The 14,474-nt window shown below is 46.7% G+C and overlaps 1 protein-coding gene across 1 annotated transcript in view; it reads left to right on the forward strand.

The window, feature by feature from the left end:
- Positions 1-14,474, forward strand: part of ZC3H12C (zinc finger CCCH-type containing 12C) — a 91,820-nt gene that overhangs the window by 56,454 nt on the left and 20,892 nt on the right. The window contains exon 2 of the mRNA XM_078657058.1: positions 10,494-10,633. Coding sequence (XP_078513184.1) covers positions 10,494-10,633 — 140 coding nt within the window. The remainder of the gene's footprint in view (positions 1-10,493; positions 10,634-14,474) is intronic.

The raw sequence follows: 14,474 nt of genomic DNA on the forward strand, positions 1-14,474 counted from the left end.
GCTCCCTGCCTGATGTCCAGTGCTAGAAGCCTCTGACGCTGCAGCTCCCTGCATGCTGTCCAGTACTAGAAGCCTCTGACGCTGCATCTCCCTGCATGCTGTCCAGTACTAGAATCCTCTGACGCTGCAGCTCCCTGCCCGCTGTCCAGGACTAGCATCCTCGGACGCTGCAGCTCCATGCATGCGGTCTAGTATTAGAAGCCTCTGACGCTGCAGCTCCGTTCCCGCTGTCCAGTACTAGAATCCTCTGACGCTGCAGCTCTATGACCGCTGTCCAGTACTAGAAGCCTCTAACGCTGCAGCTCCCTTCCCGCTGTCCAGTACTAGAAGCCTCTGACGCTGCAGCGCCCTGCCCGCTGTCCAGTACTAGAAGCCTCAGACGCTGCAGCTGCCTCCCTGCTGTCCAGTACTAGAAGCCTCTGACTCTGCAGCTCCCTGCCCGCTGTCCAGTACTAGAATCCTCTGACGCTGCAGCTCCCTGCCTGCTGTCCAGTGCTAGAAGCCTCTGACGCTGCAGCTCCCTGCATGCTGTCCAGTACTAGAAGCCTCTGACGCTGCAGCTCCCTGCATGCTGTCCAGTACTAGAATCCTCTGACGCTGCAGCTCCCTGCCCGCTGTCCAGGACAAGCATCCTCGGACGCTGCAGCTCCCTGCATGAGGTCTAGTATTAGAAGCCTCTGATGCTGCAGCTCCGTTCCCGCTGTCCAGTACTAGAATCCTCTGACGCTGCAGCTCTATGACCGCTGTCCAGTACTAGAAGCCTCTAACGCTGCAGCTCCCTTCCCGCTGTTCAGTACTAGAAGCCTAGGATGCTGCAGCTCCCTGCCTGCTGTCCAGTACTAGAAGCCTCTGAAACTGCAGCACCCTGCCCACACTCCAATACTAGAATCCTCTGACACTGCAGCTCCCTACCTGCTGTCCAGTACTAGAAGCCTCTGACGCTGCAGCTCCCTACCCGCTGTCCAGTACTAGAAGCCTAGGACTCTGCAGCTTCTTGCCCACTGTCCAGTACTAGAAGCCTAGGATGCTGCAGCTGCCTGCCCGCTATCCAGTACTAGAAGCCTCGGACGCTGCAGCTCCCTTCCCGTTGTCAGTACTAGAAGCCTCGGACGCTGCAGCTCCCAGCCCGTTGTCCAGTACTAGAAGCCTTTGACTTTGCTGCTACCTGCCCGCTGTCCAGTACTAGAAGTCTTTGACGCTGCAGCTCCCTGCATGCTGTCCAGTACTAGAAGCCTCTGACGCTGCATCTCCCTGCCCGCTGTCCAGTACTAGAAGCCTCTGACGCTGCAGCTCCCTGCCCACTGTCCAGTACTAGAAGCCTCTGACGCTGAAGCTCCCTGCCGGCTGTCCAGCACTAGAAGCCTATGACGCTGCAGCTCCCTGCCTGCTGTCCAGTACTAGAAGCCTTTGACGCTGCAGCTCCCTGCCCGCTCTCAAGTACTAGAATCCTTTGACACTGCAGCTCCCTACCCGCTGTCCAGTACTAGAAGCCTCTGACGCTGCAGCTCCCTACCCGCTGTCCAGTACTAGAAGCCTAGGACACTGCAGCTCCCTGCCTGCTGTCCAATACTAGAAGCCTTGGACGCTGCAGCTCCCTGCCCACTGTCCAGTACAAGAAGCCTCTGATGCTGCAGCTACCTGCCCGCTGTCCAGTACTAGAAGCCGAGGACGCTGCAGCCCGCTGCCTGCTGTCCAGTACTAGCATCCTCTCACGTTGCAGCTCTCTGCCCACACTCCAATACTAGAATCCTCTGACACTGCAGCTCCCTACCTGCTGTACAGTACTAGAAGCCTCTGACGCTGCAGCTCCCTACCCGCTGTCCAGTACTAGAAGCCTAGGACGCTGCAGCTTCTTGCCCACTGTCCAGTACTAGAATCCTAGGATGCTGCAGCTGCCTGCCCGCTATCCAGTTCTAGAAGCCTCGGACGCTGCAGCTCCCTTCCCGTTGTCCAGTACTAGAAGCCTCGGACGCTGCAGCTCCCTGCCCGTTGTCCAGTACTAGAAGCCTCTGACTTTGCTGCTCCCTGCCCGCTGTCCAGTACTAGAAGTCTTTGACGCTGCAGCTCCCTGCATGCTGTCCAGTACTAGAAGCCTCTGACGCAGCAGCTCCCTGCCCGCTGTCCAGTACTAGAAGCCTCTGACGCTGCAGCTCCCTGGCCGCTGTCCAGTACTAGAAGCCTAGGACGCTGCAGCTCCCTGCCTGCTGTCCAGTACTAGAAGTCTCAGCTCCCTGCATGCGGTCCAGTACTAGAAGCCTCTGACACCGCAGCTCCCTGCCCGCTTTCCAGTACTAGAAGCCTCTGACACTGCAGCTCCCTGCATGCTGTCCAGTACTAGAAGCCTCTGACTCTGCAGCTCCCTGCCCGCTGTCCTGTACTAGAAGCCTCTGATACCGCAGCTCCCTGCCTGCTGTCCAGTACTAGAAGCCTCTGACTTTGCAGTTCCCTAACCGTTGTCCAGTACTAGAAGCCTCTGACCCTGCAGCTCCCTGCCTGCTGTCCAGTACTAGAAGCCTCTGACTGTGCAGCTCCCTGCCTGCTGTCCAGTAGTAGAAGCCTCAGACGCTGCAGCTCCCTGCCCGCTTTCCAGTACTAGAAGCCTCTGACGCTGCAGCTCCCTGAACGCTGTCCAGTACTAGAAGCTTCTGAAGCTGCAGCTCCCTGCCCGCTTTCCAGTACTAGAAGCCTCTGAGTCTGCAGCACCCTGTCTGCTGTCCAGTACTAGAAGCCTCTGACGCTGAAGCTTTCTGCTCGCTTTCCAGTACTAGAAGCCTCAGACGCTGAAGCTCCCTGCCCGCTCTCCAGTACTAGAAGCCTCGGACGCTGCAGCACCGTGCCCACTGTCCAGCACTAGAAGCCTCTCATGCTGCAGCTCCCTGCCTGCTGTCCAGCAATAGAAGCCTCTGACGTTGCTGCTCCCTGCCCGCTGTCCAGTACTAGAAGTCTCTGACGCTGCAGCTCAGTGCCCGCTGTCCAGTACTGGAAGCCTCTGATGCAGCAGCTCCCTGCCCGCTGTCCAGTACTAGAAGCCTCTGATGCTGCAGCTCCGTGCCAGCTGTTGAGTACTAGAAGCCTCGGACGCTGCAGCTCCCTGCCCGTTGTCCAGTACTAGAAGCCTCTGACTTTGCTGCTCCCTGCCCGCTGTCCAGTACTAGAAGTCTTTGACGCTGCAGCTCCCTGCATGCTGTCCAGTACTAGAAGCCTCTGACGCAGCAGCTCCCTGCCCGCTGTCCAGTACTAGAAGCCTCTGACGCTGCAGCTCCCTGGCCGCTGTCCAGTACTAGAAGCCTAGGACGCTGCAGCTCCCTGCCTGCTGTCCAGTACTAGAAGTCTCAGCTCCCTGCATGCGGTCCAGTACTAGAAGCCTCTGACACCGCAGCTCCCTGCCCGCTTTCCAGTACTAGAAGCCTCTGACACTGCAGCTCCCTGCATGCTGTCCAGTACTAGAAGCCTCTGACTCTGCAGCTCCCTGCCCGCTGTCCTGTACTAGAAGCCTCTGATACCGCAGCTCCCTGCCTGCTGTCCAGTACTAGAAGCCTCTGACTTTGCAGTTCCCTAACCGTTGTCCAGTACTAGAAGCCTCTGACCCTGCAGCTCCCTGCCTGCTGTCCAGTACTAGAAGCCTCTGACTGTGCAGCTCCCTGCCTGCTGTCCAGTAGTAGAAGCCTCAGACGCTGCAGCTCCCTGCCCGCTTTCCAGTACTAGAAGCCTCTGACGCTGCAGCTCCCTGAACGCTGTCCAGTACTAGAAGCTTCTGAAGCTGCAGCTCCCTGCCCGCTTTCCAGTACTAGAAGCCTCTGAGTCTGCAGCACCCTGTCTGCTGTCCAGTACTAGAAGCCTCTGACGCTGAAGCTTTCTGCTCGCTTTCCAGTACTAGAAGCCTCAGACGCTGAAGCTCCCTGCCCGCTCTCCAGTACTAGAAGCCTCGGACGCTGCAGCACCGTGCCCACTGTCCAGCACTAGAAGCCTCTCATGCTGCAGCTCCCTGCCTGCTGTCCAGCAATAGAAGCCTCTGACGTTGCTGCTCCCTGCCCGCTGTCCAGTACTAGAAGTCTCTGACGCTGCAGCTCAGTGCCCGCTATCCAGTACTGGAAGCCTCTGATGCAGCAGCTCCCTGCCCGCTGTCCAGTACTAGAAGCCTCTGATGCTGCAGCTCCGTGCCAGCTGTTGAGTACTAGAACCCTCTGACGCTGCAGCTCCCTGGCCGCTGTCCAGTACTAGAAGCCTCTGAGTCTGCAGCTCCCTGCCTGCTGTCCAGCAATAGAAGCCTCTGACGTTGCTGCTCCCTGCCCGCTGTCCAGTACTAGAAGCCTCTGACGCTGCAGCTCAGTGCCCGCTGTCCAGTACTGGAAGCCTCTGATGCAGCAGCTCCCTGCCCGCTGTCCAGTACTAGAAGCCTCTGATGCTGCAGCTCCGTGCCAGCTGTTGAGTACTAGAACCCTCTGACGCTGCAGCTCCCTGGCCGCTGTCCAGTACTAGAAGCCTCTGAGTCTGCAGCTCCCTGTCTGCTGTCCAGTACTAGAAGCCTCTGACGCTGCAGCTTTCTGCCCGCTTTCCAGTACTAGAAACCTCTGACGCTGCAGCGCCCTGCCTGCTGTCCAGTACTAGAAGCCTCGGACGCTGCAGCTCCCTGCCCTCTGTCCAGTACTAGAAGCCTCTGATGTTGCAGCTCCCTGCCCGCTGTCCAGTATTAGAAGGCTCGGACGCTGCAGCTCCCTGCCAACTGTCCAGCACTAGAAGCCTCTGACGCTACAGCTCCCTGCCCGCTGTCCAGTACTAGAAGCCTCAGATGCTGCAGCTCCCTGCCCGCTGTCCGGGACTAGAAGCCTCGGACGCTGCAGCTCCCTGCCCACTGTCCAGCACTAGAAGCCTCTGACGCTGCAGCTCCGTGCCCGCTGTCCAGCAATAGAAGCCTCTGACGCTACAGCTCCCTAGCAGCTGTCCAGTTCTAGAAGCCTCGGACGCTACAGCTCCTGCCCGTCTTAGATGCTGCTGTTGAGATCAGTGTTTCCAGAGTGAATCCCCGCCAGCACTCCCTTCCCACCTTCCTGCTGCATCTAGTGACCCCCTGGCCTGTGCCATATTTACCCCGGGCTGCCCAGACTATGATCAGCCTGGCCTGAGGCCACCCAGCCCTTCTCATTCACGGCACTGGTCAAAGTCGACCATCCCTCCAGCAAAGAAAGGACACTGTCATACCCCTCCACGCCATAGTGGAACCTGCACCGCTCACCCTCTTCCTTTCTCATTCCTTAGTCGATTGGCTGCATCCATAAACCACGTCATCGGTACACTTGGAAGAAGTATGCTAGTGGGAGGGGCAAGTCTTTACATTGCGTTAGGATAGTGTTAAACTAATACCACTCTTTATGTATCGTTCTAATAACATATAGATTATCATAGAATTAATTACAAATGCGATTCAACTGCTTGACTCGTCATGGAATGTAAATTAATTTCAGGAAAATTAAATTTCTGGTGGAGTTATGCTGTTTTCTGCAGTCCCAAACAGCAAGGGAATGTGTCTTCCGCATCTCACTTGTGTGTGCTTCGCTTAGCCGGTTAGACGTTTGTATTAAATGGAGACTTTGTTTATGCCACTAAATAATGTTGCAGTTTTCCCACCCATTGGTGTTTGCTATTAGCCCACTGGAAAGGTTGATTTGTCCACAATGCGCGCTTCTCATATTTGCTGAGCGTGTCTGAGACACTGTGGTCTGTCTGGCAATCTTCTAGTCTGCAAAACCATACAGTAAATCAAAAACAGTTGCGTCCGCGTCGAGTGTGCTAAAGAAACTCTGGGGCATATTATCAAGACAGGAGATAAAATGATCGCAGCTTTATCGGCAGAAAACTGCCGATAAAGCAGCGATAATTGGCTTGATAATATGCTCTATGGAATTCCAATCGAAGTCCATGTTAGATGTCTTCACATAAAATTATCACCGCTTTATCGGCAGAAAACTGCAGATAAAGCGGCGATAATGGGCTTGATAATATGCTCTATGGAATTCCAATCGAAGCCCATGTTAGATGTGAAGACATCTAACATGGACTTGGATTGAAATTCCATAGAGCATATTATCAAGCCCATTATCATCGCATTATCGGCAGTTTTCTGCTGATAAAGCGGCGATAATTTTATCTCCTGTCTTGATAGTATGCCCCTCTGTTTTTATGAGCGGGTCTCGTGCTGTTGGCAGTATCGCCGCTGCCGGCCTTTTCCCTCCCACTGACTCGGCACTCTGTCTTTGCCAGCGCTTTATGAGCTCATTTCCACAAAAGTGGCAGTTTTGTTGCTCAAAAGCCGTCTGTAAACACAGGGCTCTTTCTTTGCTCGGAGAATGAAACGCGTGGCCGAGGACGCGGCCCGTGACCTGGCTTTGGCCTTTGAAACTTGTTACATTTCTTTTTAAAAGGTTGATTTACAAGCAGGGTGGTTTACAGAATCGGTTCTGTGTGACATTGAATACCTCCCTATATTTGCATAGACCGGAGAGTGCCTTCTAGTGCCTTGGCAAGGTTTGGACCTCTGCAGAGGGGTTTGTGCATCAGCATCTCTCACAAACCAGTGGCCCAAACAGGAAATGGACGCGACTTTACAGGACAATTTGGGTGTTCATTCCGGAAGCTTTGGCCCGTGTTTTGAGTTTGCTCACCTCCTTTGAGTTACCGACTCAAAAGCAGCGGCATGGACAGAGTTCAACTGGTTTGTCCTGTTTGTGTCAAGTTTTATATAGCGTGAACTTGACCCGAAGATATCAGAGCGCTTTATATGAGCACCAGTTGCATTACACACGAACAAGTTAATTATTAGGCCGGGAAAGATTAAGTGGTTTGCCCAGAATCACAGGATGTTTGAGCCTCTCGCTACACTCGAACCTGGTTCCCCAGCTTAGAAAACAACCTCTGTAGCTGTTTAGGTAGATCCTATTCTTGCCCACATTTTGGTGGCTATGAATATTGAAATTTTAGTGGTAGTTTGTTACTATTCTCAATTTACCCCGAGCTGAAAGGTTATCAACTTGTATTCTATGCAGGTGTGGAGCAGCCATTAGTGTTCCAGTTGCAGTGGTCCCGGGTCCCCAGGATGTGGCACTGGGGCCCCAGGAGGCAAGGAGCCCACTGCTTGCCAGATACAGCTTAATACTATCGATGGCCAGTGAGACCCATAAGTCCATGGGGGAGAGACTTCCTGACCAAAGTGTAATTAGCATGTACTAACCCTAATTTCCATGAGTCTTTGTTTCCCAATTTCTCCCAGAGATACACTTTGAAGCATGTGATCACACCAATCTATGGAAATATTTACATAAGGAAATATTTGTACTCTTAAGCAAGGGACCAGTTGTGCCTGGTGCTACCATAATTTTAATGTATAGGAAATTGAGCACCGTGCATTGATAGCGGATATGTCGATTTTTAACATATGTGTGCAACAGTTTTATTAAGTACTTTTGCAATTAATTAATTTCAAATATTTTCTATTTGTAATCAGCCAAGCTGAAGCTCCACCCCACCCTCTCAAATTCTTTTGGTTGAAGAAGTCTTCTTCCAGACTTTCCTCTTCGTGCCAGGGAACAGTCTGCGGTGAAATTCAATGTACAGTTTGAAAACCATTGGTTTAATTAAAAAAACCACTATCACAGGAGAAAGTTGTTGTTTCCACAGCTCACTTCTTTCTTCCCAAGGGGATTTGCATCTTGTATGAAGCCAAGAGTTAAGTTGCTGTTGTCAGGTGTCAGGTAGGAGCCCAACACTTAGCTATTCCTTGGATCCGCCTGCCATGTGAGTGGAGAGGACAGCTAACTTCTGCACGGCTCTTTCACACTATTTGCATAGCTTATGGAAATGCATGTAAGTGAACAGGCCTTCAAGGGGCTGTGGCCTGAAATGCATTTTTTACCAACCCTCAAAAATAAAATATATATGATTCTGCTCTTACAGTTCATGATCACCAGTGCAGGCATGGGTCTAATGAGACCCCTCCCTCTATACTGCATGCATCAGCCTGCACCTGCACTAACAACACTTAGGTACATTCATTGGTGTGAAGCATATGTCTCCGAGGGCTATCACTCATTGACCTTCACCCTTTCTGCACATGTAATCATTCAGCAAAGTGCGTGCACGGAATACATTACACACTCTTTGTTAAATATACATCTTTCGTTTGCACTATTTTGTAATACTAGCCTTTGTGCAAAACAAGTAGAGATGAGCATTGGCACAGCTACTCATTAACTGAAACATGCAATTAAATACAAAGGAGTGGCTGTTATGAGAGTCCTGGACATAGCCCTTATTTGAAGCTCCAGTGTGTTGTAATTTTAAGATGGGAGGTGCCACTAACTCATCCTTGACTAGACATTCCCGTCTAGTCAAGAAAAGGCCGGTCTTGTCAATAAATCAACTAAACAAGCCTGCCTTCCACCTTTTCCTTTTTAAGTGTAAGGATTCTCTCATTTGAAATAAGTGTTTACAATTTCTCAGGGAGGGGAGATAACAAGGAAAGTATAGGTGTTTGTCCATTGACTTTTCTCCCTTAGGTAGCAAGGTGTCTTGCATTATAATTCCAGTTTGGGGTTTTTCTAAAGTCCATTAATTTCAAGAACAGGAGTTTCCAACTGCTAATGTTAATGCTGATGTTAATGCTTTGAGTCGTTCATTGCACTTGATTTTAGTCCATACGTCCTTATAGTTTTCCTATTGGTCTAGTGTGTAAAACCAAAACGCCCTCTACTGATAGTTGTGTTCAAAATGTTATTTATCACCACCCATTCGACAAGCATTCATAAATGCACCATTTGGATCCTGGAACTTACTTCATTATTTATATTGCTGGCTGTTGGCAAGTACTTATGTTTGATGATAATGTTGTGTGGAGTCCACTTGGGTTGTTGATGGCACTCTGGCTGCTCAAATTTGTGGGTGTGTTTCTCCTATTATCTGTAGCCTGCATAGACGGCCACTAAACTACATATGCAATTGAAGTTTGACTTGTAATTTTATACAAGCCCTTGGGCCTTCATCTTTGTCCTCCTGCTTTGCTGCTTGAATGTATGATATTTGTTCTTTTTGATCCTCACGGAAGCTCATGCTTACTTTGCTGACTATTTACCATGTGCCTTTTCATCTGATCCTGGATGAGAGTGCATCTCAAGTGCCACATCTGAGGTGTTTAGATCCACCTTGATAATTGTTGGCACTACTAGAATCTTCAGTGAGTCCAGAATATGCACAAGAGACACATTTGCCTTTAATATAGTTGTTTTCTGTCTGATATATCACTTGCAATTCATTGAGAATTCTTTGATGGTGGTTGTGAAAATGTGCCTAATCTTAAGTATGTTATGGACAAAGTTGATAATTGCCTGGCTTCGTTTAGCTCCACACATGTCAATGCTAATTTCTAGTTAATCTTCAAATGTCAATTAGTTCAATATACTAGACACCACATGTCGAATGTACAGTAACAATTGAATTATTTGAACGTTTGGAAACAACAACATCCTCATTCTAATGGGCGAACTATGAAATTGTTTCTAGATGTTTGCTCACCATATTGTGTATAGAGTTGCTCTGGGAATCGACCCACACCACAAATGTTGTTAGTCATTATGTTCAGAAATGGATTAAACACATGGCTAGATGACCGTAGACAGCAGGAAGGAGACATGGGGTCAGAACCGCCAAGGGAACCTCTAGTTTTCAATCTTTGTTTAAGACATAATTTCATTACCAATACTTTGTAAGCCTCAGGTAGCCAATGAACACGCACACCACAGAGTTCACCTTGTTCTAATTCATTCTCGCTCTCGATGTGGATTTGGGGTGGCAGAATATCAGTACAGTATTTGCAATTCATGTAAAAAACAAGCAAAATCACGGCTCAATAATTTTTCCTCAAGTCAAGACGAACCCACACATACCTTTAGCCTTCCTCCCATTCATTACTGTTCATGATGAGAGAAAAGGTTATGGTCATTATAGGAACACACTAATACGTACATTTCTCACAAAGTTTAAAGTGCTGTAGTCAATGATATGTAAGTGTTATAGGTACGTTTGGAGACAATAAACAACCTTGTGAAATAAGTGTAATAGTTACTATGGGAAGGGTCACATAGTTTATAAACGTATGGATAGCAGAAATTATCATTTCATTTTTTGCCTTCCTTGATACCGAAAGCCATATAGATCATCAATTAGTGTGATAAAATGAAGTTGAAGAGCACTTGGAGTGCACTAGCCATGATACCAGAATTTTACCACCGCCCTACAATTTGCATTATGTTAGAACGCATTCCTTTCAATTAGTCCTTCTCCATATTTTATGGGGTGTACAACTTGCAGACAGCCATGGAAACTGTTCCACACTCAAATTTAGGTCACCCACCTACTTTTCACAGCACTATGATCACTAGGCATTGACACATCAATAAATGTACATGCTATTTTAAGGTGATTTTGCCTTTTATTGTCTTTTTCAGTCATGGGAACAAAGAGGTGTTTTCCTGCCGAGGAATACGTCTGGCTGTCGACTGGTTTTTGGAAAGAGGCCATAAAGATATTACAGTTTTTGTGCCTGCCTGGAGAAAAGAACAATCAAGACCAGATGCTCTTATCACAGGTAAAAGTTACATGTTAAGGAAAAGTATTTGGCAGTGTTAGTACAGAGGTTAGGGTCACAATTACGCTTAAATTAAGTCACTCAATCTAGTTTTACACAATGTCATTAGTCACTCTTTGATGACTAAAGACCCTCAACAGTTTTTAATTGTTTTGAAACTTCAGGTGAAAATGCATATTTTAAAACTGATTATAGCCGATTGTGTCAGCCATCTGTGCTTTATTACCAGAACGTGAACAACACTTTTATTATTTCCATCATTTAATTAAGCCCTAACTATTGTGGTGTATTTAGTAGATTATGCTATTGAGCCTTCAGACAGCTTCAAACGGTTCTCACCATAAAAAAATCAAAAGATATAGAATTTATTTTTTGGAAGTACTTGTATAATTATTGACTTTTAGACTGGTCTAGCATCCGAGATTCAAGGAAAATGAGGGGCACCACAAAAGAAACATACAATTCAACTTTTACTAAAACAACTTATTAAAGGTTGAATAGAGACCTTATTTTCATGGAAATTGCTTCTTTTGACCGTGCACCTGTTCATATGGAGATGAGTCCTACCAAATACAAAGTGCAGTTTTCAACAATCTGCGACATCCTTCCCACTCCACACCTCTAAGCATTTTGTATAACTTCCCAAAAACAACAACAGATTATTTGGAATACTACAACAAGTGGTTCAAAAGCAAGGAATGGCTCGCGCAGTAGTCACCTTCTCAAATATCTCTTGGTAGAAGGGTTCAACCTTCATACAAATCGAATCAAATGCAGAAACAAAACAGACAACTTCCCATATCACCAGCAGCTGGCTGAAATGCGAGCAAAAGTGTAGCCACCCTCAGTGGATCTCAGCAAACATAAAATAATAGATACTGTTTCACATATTTTACATGAAATCAATATCATTCTTGATTTAGAGTATAGAGATACTTTCCACCAATAATCTTGTTGTTAAGATCTTCTAGCCTTTAGCTTAACCATTCCTTCCGCAGAACATTCAAAGGTGATCAATGTATGTGTAAACGGAGAAGATATTTTGTTGTTCCTAATCAAAGTTGGAGAATAACATTCTTAACATCCTTAGCCACTAATGATGTTTCAGTACAAATTCCATCTTGTGGTATCTTAACTGGTTTAACAATTATATTTATTTACAAAAGCACAGAGTAGGAATACAATTATATATGGGATAAAGTACCCCCTGCTTCATACTATAAGGATATTTCCAGTCACCAAGGAGCTCTGTGACTATAGAGGAATAAGGCTAAAGGCAGAGTAACTTCAAAAGGTCGCAGAACACCGAGGTGACATGCAGTATCTTTAGAATGTATAGTAGCTAGCACTTTATTCATTATAATACATATACACACCACCACTCTTTCCACAAACCTCTTAAATCCTAAGAGTCTTGCTCTTTCATATGAATGAGGTAGAGTGGTTGTAGACACAACGTATAGAAGATTTGAAAAGTGGTGAGGTGCAGAATTTATAGAAAAGGGAAGACCGATTCTTCTATTTTTCCTGTATGACCTTTAGTGTGCAAAAAATATCGCCATTCTTCTCATCACTGTTTGTCTCAGAAAAAGAGATCATAAAAATTAAAAGCTAGCATTTTTTTTCATTGCCATGTTTAAACTGTAGATGTCATTATGCTCTGTGACAGGTCTTTCACCTTGGCTGCTGGCTGGAGGGATTTTTATTTATAGAGTTTTGTATAGCGCAAACATGACCCTTTCAGGTATAAGAGCACTGTACATCGAGGAGGTAAAGAGAAAAGCATGTACAAGTAGCCCTTTTGGGGAGAAAGGCGTTATACATCAGCAAAAAGTAAACACACAGGAGTATACAATTGTGAGATAACAGTAATGGTGAGTAACATCATGGACATAGGTTGGCATACGTAAAGTCTTGAATAATGTCATCACGGAGAGTAAGAAAGAGTTCATAATGTGGCCCGAATGGCTTGTAGATGGGCAAGAGGGAGAAGGCCTCTGGGAGTTTGCATCTTCACTGGGGAAGGAATTTACTCATTAGAAGATGATGTATTAAATCAATTACAATAGCTTATTACAGTTTAGACTCCTGTAATAATGAAATGACGTAGCTGCCAGAGACGTCACAAGTCACCTATGATAAGGAAATTATACACGGGCCTTTATACAGCGATTGTAAGCTCCTGTATACATTTAGAATTCTAAATAGGTAACAGTGAATAACGGAGATGTTATTCATCGAGGAGTTCTGAGTGATGTCTAGACATTGAGAGCAAAGCTAGAGTTGTCTATGGCGTCCCTCAGAGGCCCAAGATTTTTAAAAAAATTGCATCCTGCCATCCAGCCCCAACCCCTCTGCACAATCCCCGACACTCATACTTAAACTAGAAAAAAAAAGACCTGACCTCCAGCCAAACACCCACACCATCCTCTGCAGATATGCACCAAACCCCTCCCCTACTCAAGAAAGCTGGCCAAAAAATACATGGTCTACTATCACTGGTCTGAAAGGGCAGAGAGCACCCATCCATTGGTGTCCATTCGGACAGGCAACGCGTCTGGGATCAGAGCAGGGAAGGACCTCTTGGCATAAGTTGTAGCGCTAGCGGAAACAAATCTCCTTCATCGCCACATGCCCAATCAGAACCTTAGGCATGCGTAGCTGCTTGTGCATGGCAGCGCAGCGCAGGACCATTTGTGGAATGTAGCAAATCTGCTCCAGCACGGACAGATCTCTGCTCAAGGTTCACTGACATGGGGTAGACCTCAGACCAGGGCAGACAGGGTGGTGCAAATGCTTAACCATTCACACTCTTGTAACTCATATTTATAGTTTTAAAACTCAAAGAACAGCAGCACAGTATTCTACCACACTTGATGCATTTTGAAAATACCCTTTTTTAATCGATCACTTTCGTCATTTAATTTAATTCTAATGTCAATTCAACTGCATTTTCTCGTCCTCAACACAATCCTTTACCTTTGTCTTTCACACACTACAGCAGGCAAAGATTGAGAAATGACTTTATAGATGACAGAAAAGTGTTGTATTATGTAAATAAAAGATTTCTAGATTGCACTGTTATGTTAACTGAAGCTTACATTTTTCACTGCCAACAATGTTCAAATTGAGTGAGACCAACTGTCCAAACTTGAATACCGTTAATATTTTCATACAGTGTGAATAATGTATTCTATATTCATTTAATAGCACACAGTTTGTGTCTTTGTGAACTCCACTGTGCCCCTGCGATTGGCCTGCAGTCTTTCTAAACCTGATAGTGATGGTGAATGTGGCTTGAATGGATGACATGAAACAAATCTCAAAAATGTATAGAATAACCAAATATCATTTTGAAGCGTAGGGTCCGAACTTCCTCCACTTGAATAATGTATTAATCTGGGCACTTGGGGCTCATTTTGAGTTGTCCTGAAAAATCACTGGTAATTCCTCTGCATCCCACTCGGAGTTACCATTAGACGGTCATTCATGCTTGGGTGTAGATTTGCAGGATTTGTAGGAGGTTTGGAGTTTAAAGGGGCTGCAGGTCGTTAAGGCCCCTGGGGATTGGGGATTTGTGTAAAACAGCCTCGTGGAAATCATCTTGTAGCTGCAGTAAAGTTTTACCATAATCAAACATATGCATTTCACTGTATATTATTTGTTACAATTCAAAGGATTTAATTAGTACTAGACAAGCTACTCACAAGGAACAACTTGGGAGATATGATGTAGGCAATTATTTCCATAGAACATCAAAACACAGAACCCTGGAGTGAGACCCCTTTCCAGTTTCCATAGTACCTACGCTTAACACTACTCAGATATTTTTTATAGACTA

Source organism: Lissotriton helveticus, chromosome 8, assembly GCF_964261635.1.
Source record: "Lissotriton helveticus chromosome 8, aLisHel1.1, whole genome shotgun sequence".
Taxonomy (NCBI): domain Eukaryota; kingdom Metazoa; phylum Chordata; class Amphibia; order Caudata; family Salamandridae; genus Lissotriton; species Lissotriton helveticus.